At 34.8% G+C, this 23,263-nt stretch overlaps 1 protein-coding gene across 6 annotated transcripts in view; it reads right to left on the bottom strand.

Annotated features, from left to right (window-relative positions):
• SCAF8 (SR-related CTD associated factor 8) overlaps window positions 1-23,263 on the bottom strand; it is a 144,167-nt gene that overhangs the window by 99,842 nt on the left and 21,062 nt on the right. For all 6 annotated transcript variants that reach the window (XM_015858254.2, XM_015858251.2, XM_015858252.2 and 3 more), the window contains 12 exons: window positions 21,747-21,830; window positions 19,692-19,736; window positions 17,275-17,436; window positions 16,698-16,854; window positions 14,709-14,839; window positions 12,570-12,746; window positions 7,839-7,918; window positions 7,307-7,424; window positions 5,286-5,417; window positions 5,015-5,127; window positions 4,331-4,524; window positions 2,620-2,720 (listed from right to left, as the gene is read on the bottom strand). In XM_015858254.2, the coding sequence (XP_015713740.1) occupies window positions 2,620-2,720; window positions 4,331-4,524; window positions 5,015-5,127; window positions 5,286-5,417; window positions 7,307-7,424; window positions 7,839-7,918; window positions 12,570-12,746; window positions 14,709-14,839; window positions 16,698-16,854; window positions 17,275-17,436; window positions 19,692-19,736; window positions 21,747-21,830 (1,494 nt within the window). The remainder of the gene's footprint in view (window positions 1-2,619; window positions 2,721-4,330; window positions 4,525-5,014; window positions 5,128-5,285; window positions 5,418-7,306; window positions 7,425-7,838; window positions 7,919-12,569; window positions 12,747-14,708; window positions 14,840-16,697; window positions 16,855-17,274; window positions 17,437-19,691; window positions 19,737-21,746; window positions 21,831-23,263) is intronic.

The following is a 23,263-nucleotide window of genomic DNA, read 5'->3' as shown; positions in this document are numbered from 1 at the left end:
AATATAGTGAGTATAATTAATAATTCTGAGCATCAGCAAAACCTAAGAGTGAAGTTGGTAGGGTACAACAGCTACATTTCCAAGAAGCAGCAGCAAGCTGAAGAATGGGTGCTAAAAACTGCAAGACAGATTTAAATGACACAACAGGCAAGCAAGAGATGCTATGGCAAACTCAGAAAGGCAGAGGTCACTGCCTCCCATTAAACTCCAAAAACTGTGAGCTGAGCAATAATTTTTCATTGAGACACAGACTAGTGATCACAGGTGTCCTGCATTTTTGAAGAAGAGACCTCATTCTCGAAGTTGGATTTCCACTAGATTTAATGTTCAGTTTCAAAACGTATGATGTGACATACAATCTTTGAAAGCTTTCAACTCATGTAGAATAATTACCTAATTTAGTTTTAATTAGAAATCATAGTCTAGATGTGGGTTTTTGATGTTTTATGAACAAATGCTTACAAAATGAACAACATTTAAGGTGGTCAGTTTTCATGCAGACATTATATAAAAATATTTAACATTACAAAGCAATGTAATCCCAGTTACCTAAAGCTTTGTGGAATGCCTAGGATGAACTACTTACTATCCAGTTTGCCTCTGAAATTTAACAGGTACTAGGAATGATAGTTGCCTTCCCTTGAAATTCATTCAACTTTTAAGGTATCTTAACTCCTACTCTCTGCAAATCAAAATGAGGTTTAAATGTTAAGACTATACATTCTTCTGCAATATTTTTTATCTCTTTTTTTCTGATTTGTGAAACTTTTAAAAAAGATTCAGCAATGTAATTAAAAGAATTTCTTGCAAGTTACATGTCCAAATATATTAATGTGATAGGAAAAGTAAGAGTATAATCTGCAAGAAATGAAATTGCATGAGAAGCACTTAAAAACTGCAAGAGCAGGAGATGGAAAAATCAAAACTTCCTTCATGTAGAGATGTTATTTTAGGAGAAAAGATTATCCCAGAGATGAAATACAGTCAGCACTGAAGTCTGATGACACTGTCCTGACATACAGAGATGAGATCAGGAAAGACAAAGCGCAGATGGAACTGAACATGGGAAGGGATGAGAAAAAATAACCAGAAAGGTTTCTTTAGATAAATTGGTCATAAGATACGGGCAAAGGAGACTGTATGCTGAAAGTGAAAAGGGAGAGCTGGCTTCAATAGACATGGGGAAGGATGAGGCACTCAACAAGTTCTTTGCCTCAGTCTTCACTCATGGTCAGTGACACAGACAGAGGGATCAAGTGCACAGTCAGCAAATTTCCTGATGGCACCAAGCTGAGTGGTACAGTTGATGCAATAGAAGAGAGGGATGTCATCCAGAGGGTCCACATGAACCTAATAAGGTTCAACAAGGCCACGTGCAAGGTGTTGTACATCAGTTGGGGCAATCCCAGATATGCAAGCAGACTGGGAGAGGAACTCATTGAAAGCAACCCTTCAGAGGACTTGGCAATACTGGTGGATGAAAAACTGAACATAAGCCAGCAGCGTGCCCATGCAGCCTGGAAGGCCAACAGTACCCTGGGCTGCATCAAAGGAAGGATGACCAGCAAAGCTGAGGAGATGATTGTCCCCCTCTAATCTGCCTTTGTGAGGCCCCATCTGGAAAGGTGCCCTGCACTAGAAAGTTGCAGAGGTGATAAAGCAGATCCAGGGAAGGGCCACAAAGGTAATCAAAGGGCTGGAGCACCTCTCTTATGAAGAAATGTTGAAAATGCTGGACTCATTTAGCTTGGAGAAAATCCTGGAGAAATCTTATTGCACCTTTCCAGTACTTGAAGTACTTTAAAGCAAGAGGGGGGACTGGCATTCTACAACATCTAATGGTGATAAGACAATGGAGAATGGCTTTAAACTAAAAGAGGAAAAATTGATGCTAGGCGTTAAGAAAAAATTCTTTACTCAGCAGGTGGTGAGGAACTGGAACAGGTTTCTCGAAGAAATTGTAGACGCCTCCTCCTTGGAGGAAGACAGTTTGGATGGGGTTCTGGGTAGCATAGCCTAGTGGCTGGCAATCCTGTTCATAGCAGGAAGGTTGGAACTAAATGATCTTTAAGGTTCCTTCCAACTCAAGCCATTCTATGGTTCTACTAGACTAAATCTAAATGATTCTAAATCATGAGAAATGTAGCTCCTAATGAAAGCATGCTTTTATGGTTACATTTTATAAAGGCACTCTTGTTTACAGTACTATGTATCTTTTTATAAATGTTTTAGATACCCTGACTGCCATTTAGCACCCCTACATGTGTATATAACCAAGCCAATGCGGACATCACATCACACTCTGTCGATTAGCGAAAGGAAAAATGATCTCTACTCCTGTGCCTCAACACATGAAGTGAAAAAGCACAAAGTTTTCTGAACTTTTAAAACCCTAGTTTTTGTCAGGGAAAAGTCATTTTACCATGAAGCATACTGTCTTCAGAGCTTCAAACAAAAGTGCATGAAAACTAACAAGCAAAAATCATAGCTACAGTTTTTAAACAGTAATTAAAAAAAATAAAATCAAAACACAAGCTTAGGCTAAAAAGTAATCTAGAGGCATAAGAATGTTAAAGTTGTTTAAAATCCTTGACGATGGATGATAACATGCTCACTTACATTAATAGATTCTATTTGTCCAAATTCTTCGAACAGGTTGGTCAAATCTTGCTGTGTAGCCTTCTTGTCTACTTGGCCTACCCAAAGAGTAGTGCTGCAAACTGTCAAGAGAAACATTCATGTCACAAGAAGCACTAAAATGTTTGCTTATGAAACATATTATAGAACAGATATAACAGGCACAGAAATCATGGATCAAAAGCAAGAACAGCAAATCTATAACTTATTAAGAAGAGAGTAAGTAAATCAATAGAAATATTATAAGGCTAAATGAAACGCCAGTTGTTCAGTACAAGTATTCACCTTTCTTGGTTTACTTTTTTTGTATACGTTTTGAAATGTTACAGAAGTCAATGAAACAATTCTTCAGACCTCAACTAGTGGTAACAGTGGTTATCATTATTTCAAATTGCTTAGCAAATTTAATGAAGTCAACAGGCAATTTATTTTTTTTTCCAAATGCCACACATCACTTATGCTCCTTAGTATCTCCCTTCTACACAAGCCAGGCTACCTCATAGTATTTGATAGTCTTCTAGAGGGAGGGCACTTAGCATCCCTGCATCCCAGTTACCATCCACTCTGATTATAGTTCCCTGTTTTGTGGTCCACTGGGAGAAATCCACACCATAAAGAACATTTGCTATTTATCATGTGAAAATCCAGAAAATAAAATACATATATCTAAACTCTAGTGAAGTTCTGAGTTTACAGCATCTTGGAAAGATGTAAAATATTGATGTATGGAGAACAGAACACTCTCTCTTTTAGTGAAATGAATTCTGAATTGCTTAACTTGTCAGATACGTGACAGACTTTAGGACACAAAATAAATGCAGAGCTGACACCTGAAACCATGTTACCTAACCTAAGTTAAATTCAAGTGTGTAAGTTTATTACAAAAATGAGTTAAGTGCAATATATGCATCCCAAGAATCCAGAATCCCGAAACACTGTGCTGATACATTAACAAAATTAATTTGTTTGATTTAAGCAACTGTGCAGAGGAAGTTCTTCTCTCTGCTGCATTCCTTTCATGCAAATTCTCCAGTGTAAGCAACACACTGTAGTAGCTTACATTCAGTCTGCTTTTGGGTTCTCTTTTTAATAAGACAGACCATAATGGTTGTATGTTTATGATACCAAAATAATTCTGTTTCACATTTCCACCTGTTTTGGCACTATATACCTGTGAAAAACTTTAAAAAGCAGTCTAGTGCTTCCTTCTCCCCATGGTTAAAAAAAAAAAAGAAAGGGAAAAAAAACAAAACAAAACAAAAAAATGCTTCTATTTAAAGCAGTCAGCAAACTGACCAAAATGTGCACCTTTGAACAGTGTCCACCACATACTGAAATCCCTTATTAGTGGTAACAAATTTTAGATCAAGCGTTGTCCATTTTCAAATGCATTGTAAAAGACAGCATTAAAGAAAAAGCGACCAGTAACTTAGGGACACTCTTGCTACTTTTTTTTTTGGAACTAAAGCCATCAATGCAATAGCATGTCTAAAATCATCAGTGGAACAGATTGATGTTTATTTTTCTCTAAGATGAGATCATGCACCTGCTTAAGTTGTAAGAAACACAAGAACTTTAACTTAAAAAAGAATTTCTCTGCCAAAGTTTTGTAGAAGCTGAATATGTTTCTTTCCATAAAATATAAGGCCTTTTCCCTTCAGTACTGTATTATTAGAAAATTGTTTCCACTTACCACTTAGTGTTTTTGACCGTATTGGAGGCAATCCCTTTTTCTGACGTTCTTTTTCCCTTTCCCTAGCCCTTCTTTCACTGGAGTAGGACCGAGATGACTTTCTCTTCCTTTCTCTTGATCTTGAACGTGAACGCTTTCTATGTTTACGCTTACGAGAACCAGACCGTGATCTAGACCTTCGTTTTCTTGGTGACCTACAAAATACTTAACTTCAGTATACTGAATTGAAAAAAAAAAAAAAGTAATCTAGTTTTATTTTTGACTACAGACTTCAAGCTTGCTACAAATACTTCCTTTATTTTTACTTATTTACTCAAACTGCCATTAATGTGGGAAATAGGACATATACACACGGCTTTCAACAACAAACTAAAGTAAAACACACTTAAAGTGTTCCATAACAGTATCTGTTTTTCTGGCAGAGAAAGCCTGTCAAACTCATTTGTGTTATTTTTGTTATTTCTGTTACCTGAGCAGTCTTAAAAAATTTAAAGTAGTCCGAAGGTATGCAAAACAAGTTGCCAAACATTATGTCTTCATCTAGCGCACAAACACTAAATGAACAAATTACTTATGATAACTTTGAAAAAAACAAAATTGAAAATGATAATCACAGACTGAAATTCTGTTTTAAAAAAGAAAAAAAACCAAAACTTCATTTTCTTAATACCAGTTGGATTTTACCTTGAACGTGATCTTGAACGAGTTCTTGACCTTGAACGAACAGCAGATTTCTTTTCTTCTTGTTCAAAAATCTCTTCTTCAGCAACATCCTGTGCTTCATCTATGTCCATGTCCTGAAGTGAGACACAGGAGATAATCATAAACATTTAATAAATACATTCATAATATATCAAAGTATATGTAAAAATGCATGTATTTTATTTCTTTTGAAATCAACTTAATATCACATTTTCCCTTCAACTTTTGTAATTAAAATTTAAAATTGCTTTACCTGTTGTTGAATATCCATAGAATCATCTACATTGGTTTCTGCTTCTAAAAACTGCTGTTGACTGCTCCCTTGTGATGGTGATGCAGAATGCTCTGAACCAAAATTCCCTTCTTGATTTTCCTCAGGGCTTGCCTAAATAGCAAATAATTATAAAATCATAAGAAGCCTCATAATTCAAATTGCTTATTGTGTCAAACATCAAGACTACATGAAACAATTATTTAAATATTTCTCAAAAACAATTAACCTACTTTCTTTTATTTTCTTCCTTTTCATTCATATAGAGTATCTACTGAGAAATACTGAAGCATAGATTTAGAATAAATATATATAGGACAGAAAATAAATGCAATGATTACAGGAAATACAATGAAAATATTCAGAAAAGTAATTGACAACTTTGATAACTAGTTTTTACAATTCATTTAATGCTTTTGTTTCCTAATAATATTATCTACTTCATTTTCCATACATATAATCTCTGTTTCTTGGTATCAGTTCCTACATTTCTTGTTACTCTTCCTGTCTCTCTTCTGTCTCTCTTCTATCTTCTCCTCCTCCCCCTCTGCTCCTAATCAGATGTTTAATACTTTTGGTTTGTGATTTATCTTTCTTCCTCTTTCCCTTAATCTTTCTCATTGATCCTAAAGAATGGAATTAAAGAACATATCCCTTGTAACACACTGCAGTCAGTCCTGAGGAGGTCCAATATAAGCTTATTTCTCCTAGCTGCTATCAAGTTGAACATTAAACTTATCCTATGTACAAAGTAATTGAGAAGCTGAGTGGACCTGAAGGGAAATAATTCTGTAAAACCATTTGGAACAGAAGATCAAATAACAGGGGATGAGTCATACGAACTCTCTTCCCATATATGTAATGTAACTTAATTTCATAAATGAAATCTAATTTAACATCTAATCCTGCTTTTTTTTAAAATAAGGTAGGCAATTTTACTTATTTCATAATACATATTATTAGCTATTTTTAGATAAGTCAGATCAAAAACTCCTGAAACAGATCCACCTTTCAAAGTTTTATTTTTGTACAACTATCTATACAGAGTTTAAGTCAGAAATTCCTATATTACACATCTACATCTAAAACTATTTAATCTGTAGCTTTGTTGTACAAACTTCCTGCTACTATAGTTAAATAAGAAATGAAAATAAAACATAGTAAAATTAAAATAAAGTCTAGCAAAAGCTTTATTTATATTTTTCTATATAATTAAAAACTCCAAGTCACAGATTCAAAATTCCTATTGACACTTTTGATTGAATGCTGAGGATTGCACCTTTGCACATGTTAAAATAAAATCCCCAACAGATGGTTACATTTGTTTCAATTTTCATTTAATATAGAAATTTTCATTTTACTTATAAATTGATTCAAATACCTATAGCAAATCTGCTTTATATCTGGCCAGCACAGAGACAGAATAAACTTATTTTCTAATTGGATCAGGAACTAACATCAGGATGGGAGAACAACTCAACATGGAATAACCTCAGAAGAAGCAAGCCAGTTTACTTTGTTGTAGAGAAGACTCAATTTACACAGTTAAGAAGCAATCTTACAATGTCTCAAGCATCTATTCTTAACTAAGAACTTCATGGGAAATACCCGACATTATTCTTCAGTTTAGATTCTTTAGTAGAATAATACATTTGCTGTCAAGATTTAAAGCCTGGAAGGGAAAAATTTAAGTTACAGTGCAATCTAATATTCTATCCTTTTGTAGTTCTGTAGCTCATGCACTGCTCTCTCTGCACAGACAGTAGCATATTCACTTCAGGCCTCACTTCCTCCTTCACAACGGCAGGAAAAAAAAAAAACAACTTTATTTTTCCAGTAAAACAAGCCAAAAAGTCAAAGCACATTCAGTCTCTAACTAAGAGAAAAACTTGTATCCCACACATTTGGCTGTATTTATTTTTCTGCTTGATGTACTTTCTACTGCTTATTCCATTTACCATGCAAGCTTCTGCTAGATGACAACCACAAGATGGAGTTGTTACCTTTTGAGGCTGCTGTTGCTCCAGAAGTTGTTGTCTGAGATGTTCTAAATTTTGTTGCTGCAGTTGTTCTGCTAGTTGGTGAAAAAGTGAGTTGTTCACAGATTCTGGTACTAAAGGCCTAAAAACAAAGGATTTAAAAAATAAGTATATTTTCACTAACTGGTTGATAAGGAGACTTCCACATTTGAGTCTTAAGTTAAATTAGAGATACAGAATAATAACGATACAGACAATGTAACATCATTTGTTATCATCCTTACTGCATCACTGGCATTTATATATATATAAATGTATTTATATATATAACAAAGCAAAGAACGTGTTAACTTCAAGATAAAGTCAGAAAACTGGCACACATACGTAAAAAGTTTGAAAATGTATACATTTCATTTAGTAAAACATCTTTTTTCTTTATGCTGTTTTGGTTCACATATGCCATGAAACAAACATCTTCCTTTCTATTTAAGCCTCAAGTTCAATTAGTGCCAGACAAATTTTAGCATTTTCCTTAGGAAACACAGCTTGATCTTACAGTTGGGAAGTGGGAGTTTCCTTTTTAGGCTCTTCGTTTTGTTCAGATTCCTCCCCAAAGTCAAACCTGTCCATCAGCTTCTAGGAGAAAGCAAAATAAGCCTTACTGAGTGAGTACTGCTCATAACATATATGCTTTATGTATATTTAGTTTCCAAAATAAAAATGTTCTTATTTCTCAATTTAAAAAATAGTTTAGTAATCACTTGAAAATTGAATGCCATATTAGTATCACTACCAAACTTCAGAATGCATCAAATCCCAGATTTCAGCTGTAGCTTTCTTAAGCTCTGCCTGCTGTCTCAAGCAGAACCACATGCTCTTTCCATAGTAAATAACAGCTATTTCGGAGAAAGGCTTAAAAAAAGAGATTAATTTTACGTGATGGTATCTTTATTTGGAATAAACCACCACAAAGAAGCCAACTATTCAATCCTTTAGCAATCAACAAACTACTCTGCTCATATCATGAGAAGATCTACAGCTTGATTACCTCACAGCGAATCACAGTATTAGGGTTAGGGTTCAGTAGCATTTTACTTTCTTAAGACAAGACTAAAGAAGGAGCATGAAAAATTGCAACAAATGTTACTTCTTACTCAGACTGAGATTTTTCTTTAACTGTGTGCTGACAGAGCAGTGCTATCAAATTCACATCCATACAACATTTCACCTTGGAAGTCTTCCCAAAAGCAGAGCTACTACTGTACTACAAAATATCTTAACCTCTTCACAAACACTGGTCAGAAGAAAAGACTAGAGTTTGAAAACACAGATGAGGCATCTGGAAATACCAAGGCAAAAAAAGTCTGAAGTAAGCACTATTATGATTTAGTAGCCCTTCAGTTTCAGGATGCTTTGTTTCTTTCCAGTCACTGGAGTCCATGAAGAATAAAGAACAAGTTGATTAAGAGACTCTGACCAACCAACAATTTTTGGAATTATTTTCCCAGTGAAATAATTTAATACAAACTAAAGTAGGACTGTCTCTAAGAGAAAACAGGTGAGGGCATTGTCCAAACACCAATTGAAAACAGACAGGGGTAGGGAAAATTCTCCCTAGGAAGGCAATTCCAGTGTTTGACCACTCTCATAGTAAAGAAATTGAGAGAGCTTATGGGTATGATGTGAAATGCCTGAGTAACTTGCACCATACATATCCCATCCATTTAAAGCAAGTTGGTGGTCTTCTTTTTAAGTTGCTTTACTTTGTTAGAATATATTCACTGAAAACTGCAAAATGCTGCATCTGAACAAAATATGCATTTTTAAAAAGCACCCGATCCCCTCTTTAAAATGTAATTAATCATCATGTATCTTCCACCACGACAAAGCAGAAAGGAAAATAACAGAATATGTATAATTTAATACAAATAATCTCAAGACAATGAATTCAACAACTGATGGATATGACAGTTTTAAACTGCCACAAGCCAAAACCAAGAAAGTTCCAGCCAAAAGAAGTAAACGTAGCATGACCTCTGATTAAATTTGCCTTCAATAAATATTTTATTGTAGATATTTAGATATTTAGATATATATATAGTAGATATTTAGGGGAATTTTTTGAATTTAAATATTTTTAAGTTGGAGGAGAATTGTCTTTTCAAAAGCTGAAGGACATTTAAGTATTGAAAATATTAGGATACCTAGGATCAATCCAATACCCAGAAACACATATAAACCCAGAACTTTTATGAATGCCACACCTATTAATCCAATTACTTAATAATACATTCAGAAAAAGCAATCAGAATTGTCAAAGATGTGAAAAAGAGCTTTTTATTGCAAGGGAAATGAAATTCTTCTGAAGCAACAGACAAGGAGGATCACCTCCCTCGACCTGCTGGCCACATCCTTTTTAATGTACCCTGGGGTACCACTGGCCTTCTTTGCCACAAGGGCACACTGCTGGCTCATGGCCAACCTGTTGTCCACCAGGATACCCAGGTCCCTATCTGCAGAGCTCCTCTCCAGCAGGTCTGACCCCTAACCTGTACTGACATATGCGGTTTTCCCTCCCCTGTTGCAAGACTCTACACTTACCCTTACTGAACCTCATCAGGTTTCTCTCTGCCCAACTCTCCAGTCTGTTCAGGTCTTGCTGAATGGCAGCACAGCCTTCTGGTGTGTCAGCCACTCCTCACAGCTTTGTATCATCAGCAAACTTGCTAAGGGTAGACTCCACCCTATCATCCTGGTCACTGATGAAGATACTGAGCATGACCAGACCCATCACCGATCCCTGGGGAATGCTGCTAGTTACATGCCTCCAACTAGACTGTACCACTGATCACAACCCTCTGAGATCTGCCAGTCAGACAATTCTCTTCCTGCTCAGTTTCCTCTAAGTGTTGATGGGCTGGTGTTTGTTCTCCCCTGAAGCTGTCTTTGTCCTGGACTGACTCAGCCTGATCCCTTAATGGTTATGGCTACAGCACTTGCACAGCTTGTCAATGTCTTTCTTGTAAAGGCAGAGGGCCAAAACCGGATGTGACACTCCAGATGTGTGCCTAGTGGCTGATGAATAAAGGTGGGTCGATTATTTCCATTAATCCTCAGGTTCATTGCAAGAGATACTATAAAGGACAAGTACCCTGAGAGTAAATTTCTGGAGGCTTATCACTAAGACCACTTGCTACTGACCCACAGGTAAAATACAGCCAATTAATTGCTACTTGAGCCCAATTATGCAATAATTGTTTTACCTATCTGGCTGTCCACCTACGTAGAATACTTTCACCTACTACTTAGGCTTTTCCTTTGTCCTAAGAACTCCTGTTTCTATCACTTTTCTTACTAGCTTCTTTTAAGCCACTGCACTGATGCAGTGGAATGAATACTCATCAACAGTTGCAGAACACCTTTAAATTTAGCATAATCTAAATAAATATAGTTGATGCACTCATCTGGTCTGCAATACGAACCAAAGAAAAAACCATGATCTTGATTCAAACTAAAACACTATTGTAGATACTACCTATAGAAGTAAACACAGCCTTTTTAACACTTCATTTACTAAGGCTGTTGTGTCTAACAGAAAAAGTATAGAATTAATTATATAATGAAATGAAAGTCTAATAAATAGAATGATATCATTATGATTCATGCCTTTCATTTATCAGGAAGCTGGATTTGGGTTACAAGTGGTTTAAATGTTCAGAAACTATTAAAAAACAAAAAAACAAAAAAACAGAAAATATTCCAAAAATTAATCACTGCAAAGATAACATGGCCTGTTAATGCATACAGATTAATATGCTTGGCCATAATACCTAGATTCAGAAATCCTTAAGCCTCAGAAGAACAAAAAGAGAAAATAGGTATTTTAACTCCAAGATTATAGAAAAAGAGGCAATAGTGTAAAAGTATATGCTATATCTGCAAAGCAGTCTGAACAACCTTTGTGTAAAGCCTCAATACACTAATAAAATGTATATTACTGCTTCAGTATAAGTAGTAACTACCTGAGGTAACTAACTGCCTTAGAAAGAGATTATGAGGATTAGTGAAAAAAACATTATTTTAGTTCTCTGACTTCCTTACCCTTACAATTGATTCATTCCAGGACAATCCTACCAAGATTATATAATCGCAAGCTGTTTCTTCCAAAGACATTGGAATAAGAATATTATTTTTTAATCCATGAGAAATTTTGTTTGTTTTTTCTTGTTTGTTTTAAATTCTACTGTTACACTACTATTACACAGTGTTTACTACTAATAATACTACCTTCTGTGATTGCCAGCATCGTTATTGCTCCCTGCCACTTAACTCATTTCTTTTCTTAAATTCCCGTATTTTTTTTTCTATGTTTAAGAGACACATATAGAGCAGCACAAACAACTCTTTCATCACGTAAAAGTTTTGTTTGTTTCTACATTCTGATATCTTTTTAAAAATATCTCACAATTATCTTTAACTAAAATTATTATTCCTTAACTCACTCTCACTTAACCTTACTTGGTTTCTTGGCCTTTATAATATAAGAAAATTACAAATACAACCTCCTTTTACTCTTCTTGGAAAACTAGATACATACATTTTTACACATTTCTCTTTCACTGCTCCATAAGAAATCATGTAAAAAAATGCTTTGAATGCGTTAGATCATCGAATCATAGAATCACAAGGCTGGAAAGGACCTATAAGATCATCTACTCCGACCGTTCTCCCTTTACCATGCCTACAGAAAACCCCTAAACCATATCTCCTAGCTCCCTATCCAGGCTCTTCTTGAACACTGCCAGTGATGGTGACTCCACCACCTCCCTGGGCAGGCTATTCCAGTGCATGACCACACTCTGAGAAAAAAGTTCCTTCATATGTCCAGTCTAAACCTCATCTGATACAACTTGTGACTTTAGATTATCAACTTTAATATAATATAATATATATATAATATATAATAATATAGAAAAGAAAGAACACAAGACATCCTCAATTCTCCTCACCACTGTGCTTCAAAGGGTAAAGGAAAACATAGAACAACGTCTTAACATTTTAAAATCAAAATCATCTTCATATAAATGCCATTTAGCCTTAAGCTCATTCAAAACTGTGTATTTTCATTCACTACACTCCTCAGACAATTTTTTTCATTTTCAAGATAGAGCACTATCATATATTTATGTATTTTTAATACCTCTAAAGCCATACAGTGAAATCCAACAGATGACTTTCTTACTTAGATCTATTTTAACAACAGGAATTTCTATTATTCTACTTCTACCTTATTAAAAGAGACACTCTGTTCCAACGGATTAAGTGTATTGGCAGCAGCAGCTGCAGCAGTAAGTTGTGCAGTTAGGGCCTGTAATTGAACGACAAGACCAGCATCCAGGGCTTGAAGTAGTGAAGGCTGTGGTTTCTGCTGCTGTATCTGCAGCGTCTGTATCAACTGCTGAAGCTAAAAGAGAAAAGACAATAACTACATTAAACAAGAAATTTTTTTTAAAAACAGCCTTTTCCCCTTCCAACTAGGAAAAAATCTCATGAATGCAGTATTGTCTAACCTATGACTATTAATTTATCTTAATCCATTTTCATTTATGGCAAATTACGTTCCCACTTACAGGCCAATTTGTTTTCAGTGGCTGATAAGACACGCAGATGCTTCTTCCTCCTAACTTGCTCTGACAGGTTGCATGATGACCATTCACCACTCAGGATTTCCTGCTTTCTAGGTTTCCCTCTCTTCTGCTTCTCCAGTTTGATTCCTTCTGACCTGAAAAAAATCTGTTAGCCTACTCCAGCTTCCTGAGGACCCATCTATATTAGGAAAATTTGTATTCTGTAATATCACTTGTGTAGAGCAAATAACTGCACTGTTGCTAGATGCATTTTAAGCCTTTATTAAGAATTTCTGCTTGTGTCTTATGGTAAGTCATGAGGAAAATCTTATGCTCAAACTCAGGACTGCACTTAAAGAACGCAGCTGCCATGCTATGTGAGCAAATCAACCAAGAATTAGCAATATAATTTAACTTCCTGCATTGGCATCACATATAGCCCTAACTTAGGATAAAATGCTCTTATAGAAATTAATGCAATGTGGAATCAGAAACTGCAGCTCGGGGCAACAGCTGCTCAATAATAAACCCAAACTCTTCCATCCAATATGGCAAAGAAAAGTACAACCAAGGGCTGAATCTGCATTTCTCATTAAAAATAAATAAGAAGTGGGTTCACCAGAAACTCTATAAGTCATCTTCATCATAATGCATCAGAAATGCTCAATCTTTTTTCAAGGTTGTTTTGAGGTCACCTTCTGATAACGTGAAATAACTGTTCTTGTTCTTTACATACAGAATCCTTATTCAGCAAAGCCTCTGGAAATGCTTCAGTTATTGTTTTACTTTACTAAGAGCTTTACTAATTACTGCAATAGACAAAGCTGAAAAGCCTCCCACCTCCTTCTTGGTTGTTCCACAAAAGATGAGCAAATATTGCAGGTCCACCTTGTACATTGCTCTGAGTAGGAAGGAATCAAACTGAAGAAGCAAAGACGCACACTCTAGAGTGGGAAAATCCTGAGTGGTCACCATTCTAGCCACATATTCTTGCTGTTCACACCTTTGTTACTCCTGTTCTCTCCTATATTTACTCTTATTTTACCTATAGACATTCTCACCCACAAAGCACTATCTTAGAATGAAGTCAAAGACTTTAGAGCTTTGGGGGATGAGTGAAGTGACTTGGAGAAAATGACGAAGACATGGACAGAGTATGGAAACGTTTTCAGAAAGCTGACTGTCTGCGCTCAGCTTCAGGCTACAAGGGCAAGCAGTTCACCATCACATGTTGAGCTTCAAGCCACTTCAATGAATTGAGCATTTAGAAACTGAAGAACACAAAACAACCAGTTACTTCTAAACTAAGATTCTTTTCGACCGCTGCAAAAAATAAAAAACATATTTAGCTGTCTGAAATATAAAGAATGCACTTCCAGAATGAGAACGTTTCCACTACATAATTCTGTGCAATGTTTAGCTTCTTCAAGCATCCAGCAGAGAAATATGCTTAAGCTGGCACTCTATTTCATATTCATATTCATATTCATGAAAACTTAATGTTTGGCATTAGTCATTGGCAATATTAAATATAAAAGAAATTGTATGTATTATAGCACACCTTATCTGAAATCATATTCTGGGATACTTTTAAAAAACAAAGAATGTTGGTTACGAAAGATAACAGGAAATTTTGATTTATCTGGAACTTACTTGTGAAGAATAACATCATGGGATAGTTAATACAGATACTAGGCAAAAAGCTACGAGATATCCATGAAAGCAGTATTCCTTTAAGAATATCTCAAAGACACAGAGTATAGAACAGCATACCCTGTAACTGGCTACAGAATATTCACCTGTTGGCCTTGGGGACTCTGTAAAATCTGAGCTACAGCAGCAAGCGTATCTGTATTAGCAATCTGAGATACCCAAGGATCAGGTAAACTTTGCACCACGTTGGCTGGAGTAACTGGAGTCACAGGTGTTCCTAAAAGAGAGGAAATCCAATATGTCAAAATATTTTAACATACAGACTTAGCAATAGTGCTGGGGAAGAGGGAAAACTGTTATAAAAGAAATGATAAATCAGACGTGAATACTCTTGTTTATTTTTTAGAGCAATGACTTCCAGACTGCAAGAAACCGAATTACAAAGCAACGCTAACCTTCCTAGGACATTAAAACCAGTTATTGAGAACTGGGAAACACTTCATTAACATGAACAAAAACTATTTTTCTGACAGAGCACAAAGAAATAAAACAGATTCACATCATTGTTTTTCAAGTAGCAGCTTTGCTGTGCATGTGTAATTCACAGCTCTTTCCACTATTGCCCTATGGGAACTACTAACAATAGCAATGAATGTAAAATACAAGAAGAAGGTCAAGGAATCTAAATAGGTCTCACACAGAAATCTAAACCATCCAGTGGTAGCAGTATCTACCAAATGGTAATAGTAGCCCATTCAGAAATATCACTTAGTTCAAAATGTATTGGGCTTACACTTTATACTCAGGAGGAACCTTGAGGTTTCTACTAGAATTCCAGCCTGCAACAATTGGATTCTTTAAGATTGCCCATTTAGTCACTCTTTTAGGTTTTTTTCCTTCTAATATTTCTTTGAGAGATACTTAGCAATTATCTAATCATTAGTTTCCTGCCATAATCCAGAATCATCCCTCATCCCTGCAAATACCATTGTTTTTAGCTCAAAAGTAGATATATGCTGATGAATATCAAGTGAAAACAAAATGAATTACCACTTAAGCAGGAAATTTACATCAAAATTAAAAAATAAAAAAAAGCATTGGAGCAAAGCTGTGATTTCAATGTTTTAAAGTAATCAAACTAATGAAAATTAAAAGCATTGAGGCAGAAGATGCAGTATGTCACAGAACAGGAATTTCTGCATATTTATAGACATCATTGAAAAATAATGTTATCTACCTGCTTGATTTTCAGCAAATGATCAGTGAAAGGTGAATAATAAAATCAGCTCCATAGGTACGAAAAAATAATTTTATAAATAAAATTGCCCATACATCCCAATCTTCATTGAAAAGTCTCCACAACATGAAAACTGTTGAAAAGCCAGCTCACAGAATCACAGAATCACAGAATGACCCGGGTTGGAAGGGACCTCAAGGATCATGTAGTTCCAACCCCCCTGCCTAGCAGGGCCACCAAACATACGCCTTTATGTCTTTATAGCTCCCTAGCATCTACCCGCATAAGTAAGACCATCAAGGTATATATATATGTATATATAAAATGTTTGTTATTGGGTAACTTTAGATGCACTCCACGAGCGGCTTTTTGTCCACTTAGCTCTTACTCCAAACAAGGGAAAGGAGGAGGTATGTTAGTAGAGGCAGCTTTTTTTTTTTTTTTTTTTTTTTTTTAAAAAAAAATCAATGTGGGGTTTTCTGCTCAAAATCATTGCCTGGTGACCAGCAAAAGTCAAAGATCGTGGTCTGACATTACCCAATCAGCATGTTCAGTACTAAAGGTAGCAAAAAGATGTTTAGTACTAAAGATATTGATGAGTTCTCTTTTCAGTGGTCAAGTTTCTTCTTTTTTGACTTTGAGGTGCAAAAATAGGTCATACTGCACTGTTACTGAGTATGAAATTATTTAAGATACATAGATAGAAAGTAAACACAATGGGCTTTGTTTTGTTTTCACTATTTTCCTAATCTGAATGCTGATTATAATACATTCCTTTCTGGATTTCATTGGATTTATCAAAAGGGAACCAGTGAGGAAGTTTTTTTCAGCACATTAAAGCTGACAGAAGGGTTTCAACAGAATATGATTTATTCTATTTTAATCTGGTTTTGTTTACCTGGTGTGTTGTTGCTCATAGCAGCAGTAGTGCTGGGCAAGACGGGGGTCACAACTGGTGGAGGAATTCCTGCTGCCATATCCAAGAGAGGCTGAATGATTTCACTCTTGAACACGTTATTTTTCTGCCATAAGTTTAGCACTCTAACAATTTTACTCTAAAATGATAAAACGGATAAGAGAAGATCCATGTCATGATTTTATTTCTTGTTACCATGAATTATCAAAGTTTCAACTAACAATGCCAATCTGTTTAGAATGAAGCATCTTTGGGTTTATGAAACAGTACGAACCTTAGGAATAGTTACATCAAAGATGTCTAACAGAGGAACCTGGGCTGACATATACAGGCTGTACAGAACACATATAAAATATACATCCTTCAGTAAAAAAACAATTAATTTAGAATTATTAACTAATCCTTTTATATGTATCTTCCCCCATTCATATGCATATAAATGTATAAGGAGAAGCCTACAATAAGGTCCACTGTAGTATGCAAAATATGAGACCAACACCATTATTCTTTAACACACAAAAATTGCTTTGATTAGAAGAAGTTACCCTAAGTGTTTTACCTTGTCATCCCCAGGACAACGATACAAGTTCTGAAAAGTGCTGATGATGTTATTGCTGAATCTTGGAGCAAATACATCCTTCTCTTGCCCAAACTGATGCCGGGACTGTCTCACAATGGAGTCAATGACATACAGACCAGGCACCTTGTATTCTGGTTTGCACTACAAAGAACAAGAATTTGCAATATTCATCCATCAAAAAATGACACATATCATTAGTGGCAGACTAAACAGAAAACAGCTCAATCTAATTTTTAAATGGGACCAAGTATTATCAAAATGTTAACTATTTAACAAATGTTACTGAAGTACAAAACTATCTCAAACAGAAACAGATTTTCACTTAATTTTCACTTTGTCACAGCTAACTGTACTCTGCAAATATGTGTACAGCTTGAATCTCATTTGCTACCACTAACAAAATAAAAATGTCTTTGGAATCTAGTTATCAAAAGACAGCACATGAACAACAAATAGTTTTTGAAGACACATTTTTTTATAAGATGTAGAGCAGCATAAAGCACAAACAAATTCTTAATAGTGTGTTAGAACTGTGACTGAAAATTTGTATTTCTTGGACATTAAAAAGAATATTAAAGTTAACATTTGTTTATTTTACATCCTTCTAAAGTGCATGGTATACCCTTTTCCAAACAGAATATGAAAATATTAACGCAGACATCTATTTTGTTGAGAATGTACCATTGATACTTATTTTAAAACCATGGAAAACTTGCATAATTTACAAACAATGTATGCACTTCAATTACTAACACAACTTCAAGAGAACCTGAGACATTCTACAGAAAAACCTGTTGTATCCTATAAAAAAGATTTCGCTGTTTTCAAAGATAATACTGCCTTTTTATTAAGATACAATTTTCCTTATAAAAATACAATCTCTCTGGACTATTAATTTCATTACAGCCTATGCACAGGCCTTCAGTTTTGAAAAAGGATTTTCTGATCAATGCAACTTATATAATGCATTCATTTGGCTCAAAACATGGTCTAGTGTTTGTAAGTCTGGTATCTTTATTTTGAGCAATATGTGGCATACATTTAAGAAGAAACGTGTGTTATAATGTTAATACATAACTGGATGTATGACAAAGCCTTCAGAAAATAACTTCAATATATTTTAGCTCCTAACATTTTAACAAAATGTTTATAAAAGTTTTCTGCATAAACAGCAGAATGCTCAAATTAATAAAAACTGCAGAAATGTTATAAGGAAACACTAAATAGGTTGGGGTGAACTCTTTTAAAGTTTATACGGAAATAAGAAAATATAGAGAAAAAATAAAAGGATGATAAAAACACAAGGAAAAACAGGATTAAGTAAAATTATGGGTGGGACCTAACATTTCAAAGTGTTACTTTGATGGATAGGATATGAGCAATATGGTGTACAGCTCTTCTCACCCTCCAATATCCATCTCTGTTATCAAATAGGGATCAGAGAATACTCATCCCTTATCTGAGAAATGGAAAGAAGCAGTTCCTCAGAGACATCTGACTGACAAAATACTAGCACTCTTTGTCCTTTACCACTGCCAAAAATATACATACAACACCTTTTCCATACATGGAATTAAAGGAGGAAAACAGATTACTAACATAGACTGTAAAGTAAAATGGACTGGATAAAAACTGCATCCAGCATTGTAGCATTAACAAACCAACTTCTCTAGTTTGTTAGGGAAAATAAGAAGGCATTTAGAGTTTCTTCGTATTTAAAAGAAATGAAATTCTATAGAAAATGATCAACTGAACTATCAAACACAACACAGGCAAGGAGAAGACTCAAAAATTGGAATCTATATTCTACCATAGAAAAAATGCAGTTTTACTCAAAGAAAATTAACTGCTCCAAGAAAATAATACACAATCAAATTCTGTTATTCAGAATCTTAAAATTAATATTGCATCCTACCCTAAAGTAATTCTAGTATAGCCATACTTATTTGTTTTAATTTACAGGAATCACAAAGTAAAATGCTACATTTCACACTACACAAGAGATAAAGCTGAACCGTCATCTTTAATTTTAAAAACTGTGCTGAATACCTGGTAGAAAAGCAAAAGTAATTGTCACTCATTGAACCACTTTCAATTACTTTCGTGTTAGATGTTCATAGGCCTCTTTTAACATTAAATGAACACACACAGAGAAGTAGTTAAAATATAGTATTTGTAGTCATTGAAATCAAAGTGTAACATAAATACAAAATGAGGACAAAGTAATTGCTTTTCTACATCAGTTATGACCACCTACTGTTTATTAACAGAAGTTGAACGCAACTGAAAAATGAAATACACTATTGTGGGGTAAAAAAACAAATTTATATTTATACCTAAGATTCAATTGTATTGAATATTCTGTACAACAATGAAAGTATCTTTTACTGACTTACCTTTTGAATGAATTTCTCAACACTCTGCACAACATGCTTGTAGAACTGGAAAATAAAAATGGTATTTCAGTAGAGGAGAAAATCCTATGATGCAAATACTTGTCATGCAGCACTGACAATAAAACAATTTGAAACTTTAGTTGATTAACCAGCAATACTAAAACGTCCATAGCTAAATATGCTGTCTTCCTCGCAAGATTTAACAGTATCAGGAAAAGTTGACTGCACTTATTCTTTTTTAGAATAATGTCCTTATTTATTAAGTGAAGGTAACTCCTCCTTCAGAATTATACTGTTATTTCAACATACTTAACTGAAGATGTTAGCACAATATTAGTAAGAATAGCATTTTTCTCTATTTTATTTTCTAAATGTTAACTTTAATAATCTAAATGCACAAGAATAAGAAAACCTTTAAAACATTTACTGAGTACTTATTCGTTAGCCCTGTTGGTTTCTTTTGTGTTGCTTTTTTTTCCCCGTTATTATAGGTGAGGTTAAAAAAAAATACAACTGCAATAGCTCTACATCATCTTAATAAACACTCTACAAAATTAAACCTTGTTACTGAAATGATAAGCATAAAGCTTGATATATACTTTTCAGTATCCCCTAGGATACACCGAAACACCCATCTCAAAGGCAGTCTGCAAATACAGCAGTTACTTTATATCCTATTTTGCCTTGAGTGTAGCAAGCTGTGGTAACAGAAAAGTAACCATTGCATTCCTAGCATACAATACCCTCTGCATATGGTCTGTAGTTCTATGTGATAAAATACATCAATCACTCACTGAACTTGAATTCATTTCCTGGTACGCCATTATTGTATTAAATATCCTAAGGCTGGAAGTTTATGTACTGAACTGATAGCTACAAGATAATATTGGAAAAGCTGGAATTAAAACTTTTAAAACTTTAGCAGGTTAATGTCTTTGAGGTCCAGTTTACTGAAGGGTGAAAATACATAATGGAAATCTTGGAAAAGATATACCATTATCCATTCCAAGGCTTCCAAGATTCTGATACCATTTAGCAGAAGGTTGTTAAGAGTTAGGATAGTACGGTTGTCTTTGGTCTTGATGACCTTTAAGGTCTTTTCCAGCCTGAGCAATTCTACGATTCTGTGACTTATTATTAGTCTGGGTAAAGTTGGGTTGCAGGTTTCTAGCATTTTCATAACAGTGCAACATATGCACTCTGATTTATGTAGACTTCTCTTATTTAAGAAACATAATGAACTCCATTCTTCTATCATCAGTTTGCTTTGAGTTACAGAGAACTCCAATGCAGATGTCACCACATGAAAGCTTATCTACCTTCCCAGCAGAGGCACACAGACAAAGGCCATGTCATGTCTTTTTGCTTTTATTCTATGCTTTTTATTCAACTCTCCAGCTTTCACCAAGAGTTTGTTTTAATGCTTAGTACTGTGTACTCTTTCCTCCATTATTTTTCAGTGCTATTTTCTGTTGCTATGATGCTACTTGGCAATTATGTAGTTCTACTCTGTGGCAAGATTAGTTTTTAGCTAGGGTCCAAATGCTAAAACTTAGGAACAACTTGTGTCCAAGCAACATCAAAAATAAAATTTTTAAACCAAACACATGGAAAGGTATGCTGTGGAATTCAAGGGTAAATAGAAAAAAAAAAAAAAAAGTCATACAACTGTATTGATCCAAAGGCACATACATTTTACTTGTTCTGAAAATAAAATAAAAATACCTCTTTGCATTTTGGTATTTGTTTAGCTTTTGTCAGGCAATTTTAGGTTTTCCTTTTTAAACGGAGAAAAGAAAGCTGTCTTCAATCTGAAACAGTCAAGTTGTGCCAATTCTTTCTCACATACGATAACCAGCAACTGAAACTCAAACAATTTAAGCCCTCTACTGCACCTTCAAAAATCTCCTCAGTTATCACACTCGATCATAATTTGGCAATTGTGCACAGGACAAAGGGGAAAAACTTTCAGCAGCAAGTTCTGCAAGCTATTCAGCTATTTTCTGAGAGGTAAGAAATGGAAAGGAAATTAGAAGTAGTAAGTCAGTTCCTTACCTTGATAGCCTTGATTGCTGCCTTGGTGATCTGTGTCATTTTAGCTTTAGAAATGGGAGGCTTGTAATCATTCAGCGAGTACAACTGCAGAACAAAACAACAACAACAAAGTGATCAGAAAAACATTCTGCAATTGTAAAAAGCAAAAAACACAGTATCTTTTCATAAAGAAATATCACTTTTGATATTCATCTAATTTTACATGTATGAGAGAACAGAGATGAAATCCTCACTTAAGAAAAAAAAAAAAGGCCCAATGAAATATAACAACTAAATCTAACAACCAAAATGCTTAAAAGACAGCAGGTTCTTCCTTGCAATGGCCAATGCACACTAAGTTTTATAAGCATCAAAAACAGCAGACATCCATAGGTAAAGTTACAAAGGAAACATACAGGATATTCAAATGTGACAGCTCTCATGTTTTCCTTTCTAGTGCAAAAAAGTATTTGTACACACGATGACCCTCATGAAAACGTACAGATACTTAACCAAATATTTACTATATGCATCACTGCTTGCCTGCTGAATCTTATTTTATTTTCCATAAAACAAAAACAGTCAGCTCAGCAAGAATGAACATGTAGCCTTTTTACCACTTAATATGGCAGATTGGGAAAAACTATAGATTTCATTCACTGTCTTAACTCAAATAAATAAATATACTAATTATTAAAAACATTTAAGCAAATCCCATCTGGGTTCTCAATGTTAAAACAGCTTTGTAACTTCATATCTAAACAACAAAACAGACAAATTACACAAGCTGTTTTGCAATATTTTTTCTCCAGTAATGCAGTAATAACCTTATTCTTCTCCACTTGTACATGTACTGCCAGAAGCAATTCAGTATGACACTTATTCATCAGAAATTTGCTTCATACAGAGACCTGTACAGGAACTAAGTTCATAGCTCTGACTGATAGGTGGTAATTGGAAGTCACTCCTTCCTTCACACTGAGTCAGGAATCCATCATCTGAGGCTATTGACTTGCTGTGAAAACCTCTGATTATTCACAACATACTGCTTCAAAAACAACACCGATCTTTACTCCCTCGACCTGAGATATGAACTGATAGTGTACTATCCAGTACAGGTTTCAGTACAGTACATGGTTTCATACACAAAAAGATTAAAAAAAAAAAAAAAAAAAAAAAAAAAAGCCAAACTAGTCCTTAGGATGTTCTTAACTCAGTTTACCCTGTATTTTTGTTAGAAACAATCACATTTAGAAGCACATTAACTTGAAAATGTAGCCCTGATAATGAGAGTGGCCATCCACAGAAAATTTCTTTCCTAAAGACAAGAAAAATTGGAGTTTATTCCACAAGATTGTCAACATCTGAAACAAAGTCAAAAGACCGCTCACTTCTCCTACTACACACTCTGAGCATTGCAAAACATTTAATTCTTCAGCTTCCTATAATTCATTAAATCTTAGGCAAACAGCTGGCTAAGAAAACCTAATTCAGAATGGCTTACATTTAGCAAAGTAATGTTCAAGAGTAAACAGGAT

Source organism: Coturnix japonica, chromosome 3 (genome assembly GCF_001577835.2).
Source record: "Coturnix japonica isolate 7356 chromosome 3, Coturnix japonica 2.1, whole genome shotgun sequence".
Lineage (NCBI taxonomy): Eukaryota > Metazoa > Chordata > Aves > Galliformes > Phasianidae > Coturnix > Coturnix japonica.
The sequence above is the reverse complement of the archived record's forward strand: the minus strand, read 5'-3'. Positions and strand labels throughout refer to the sequence as shown.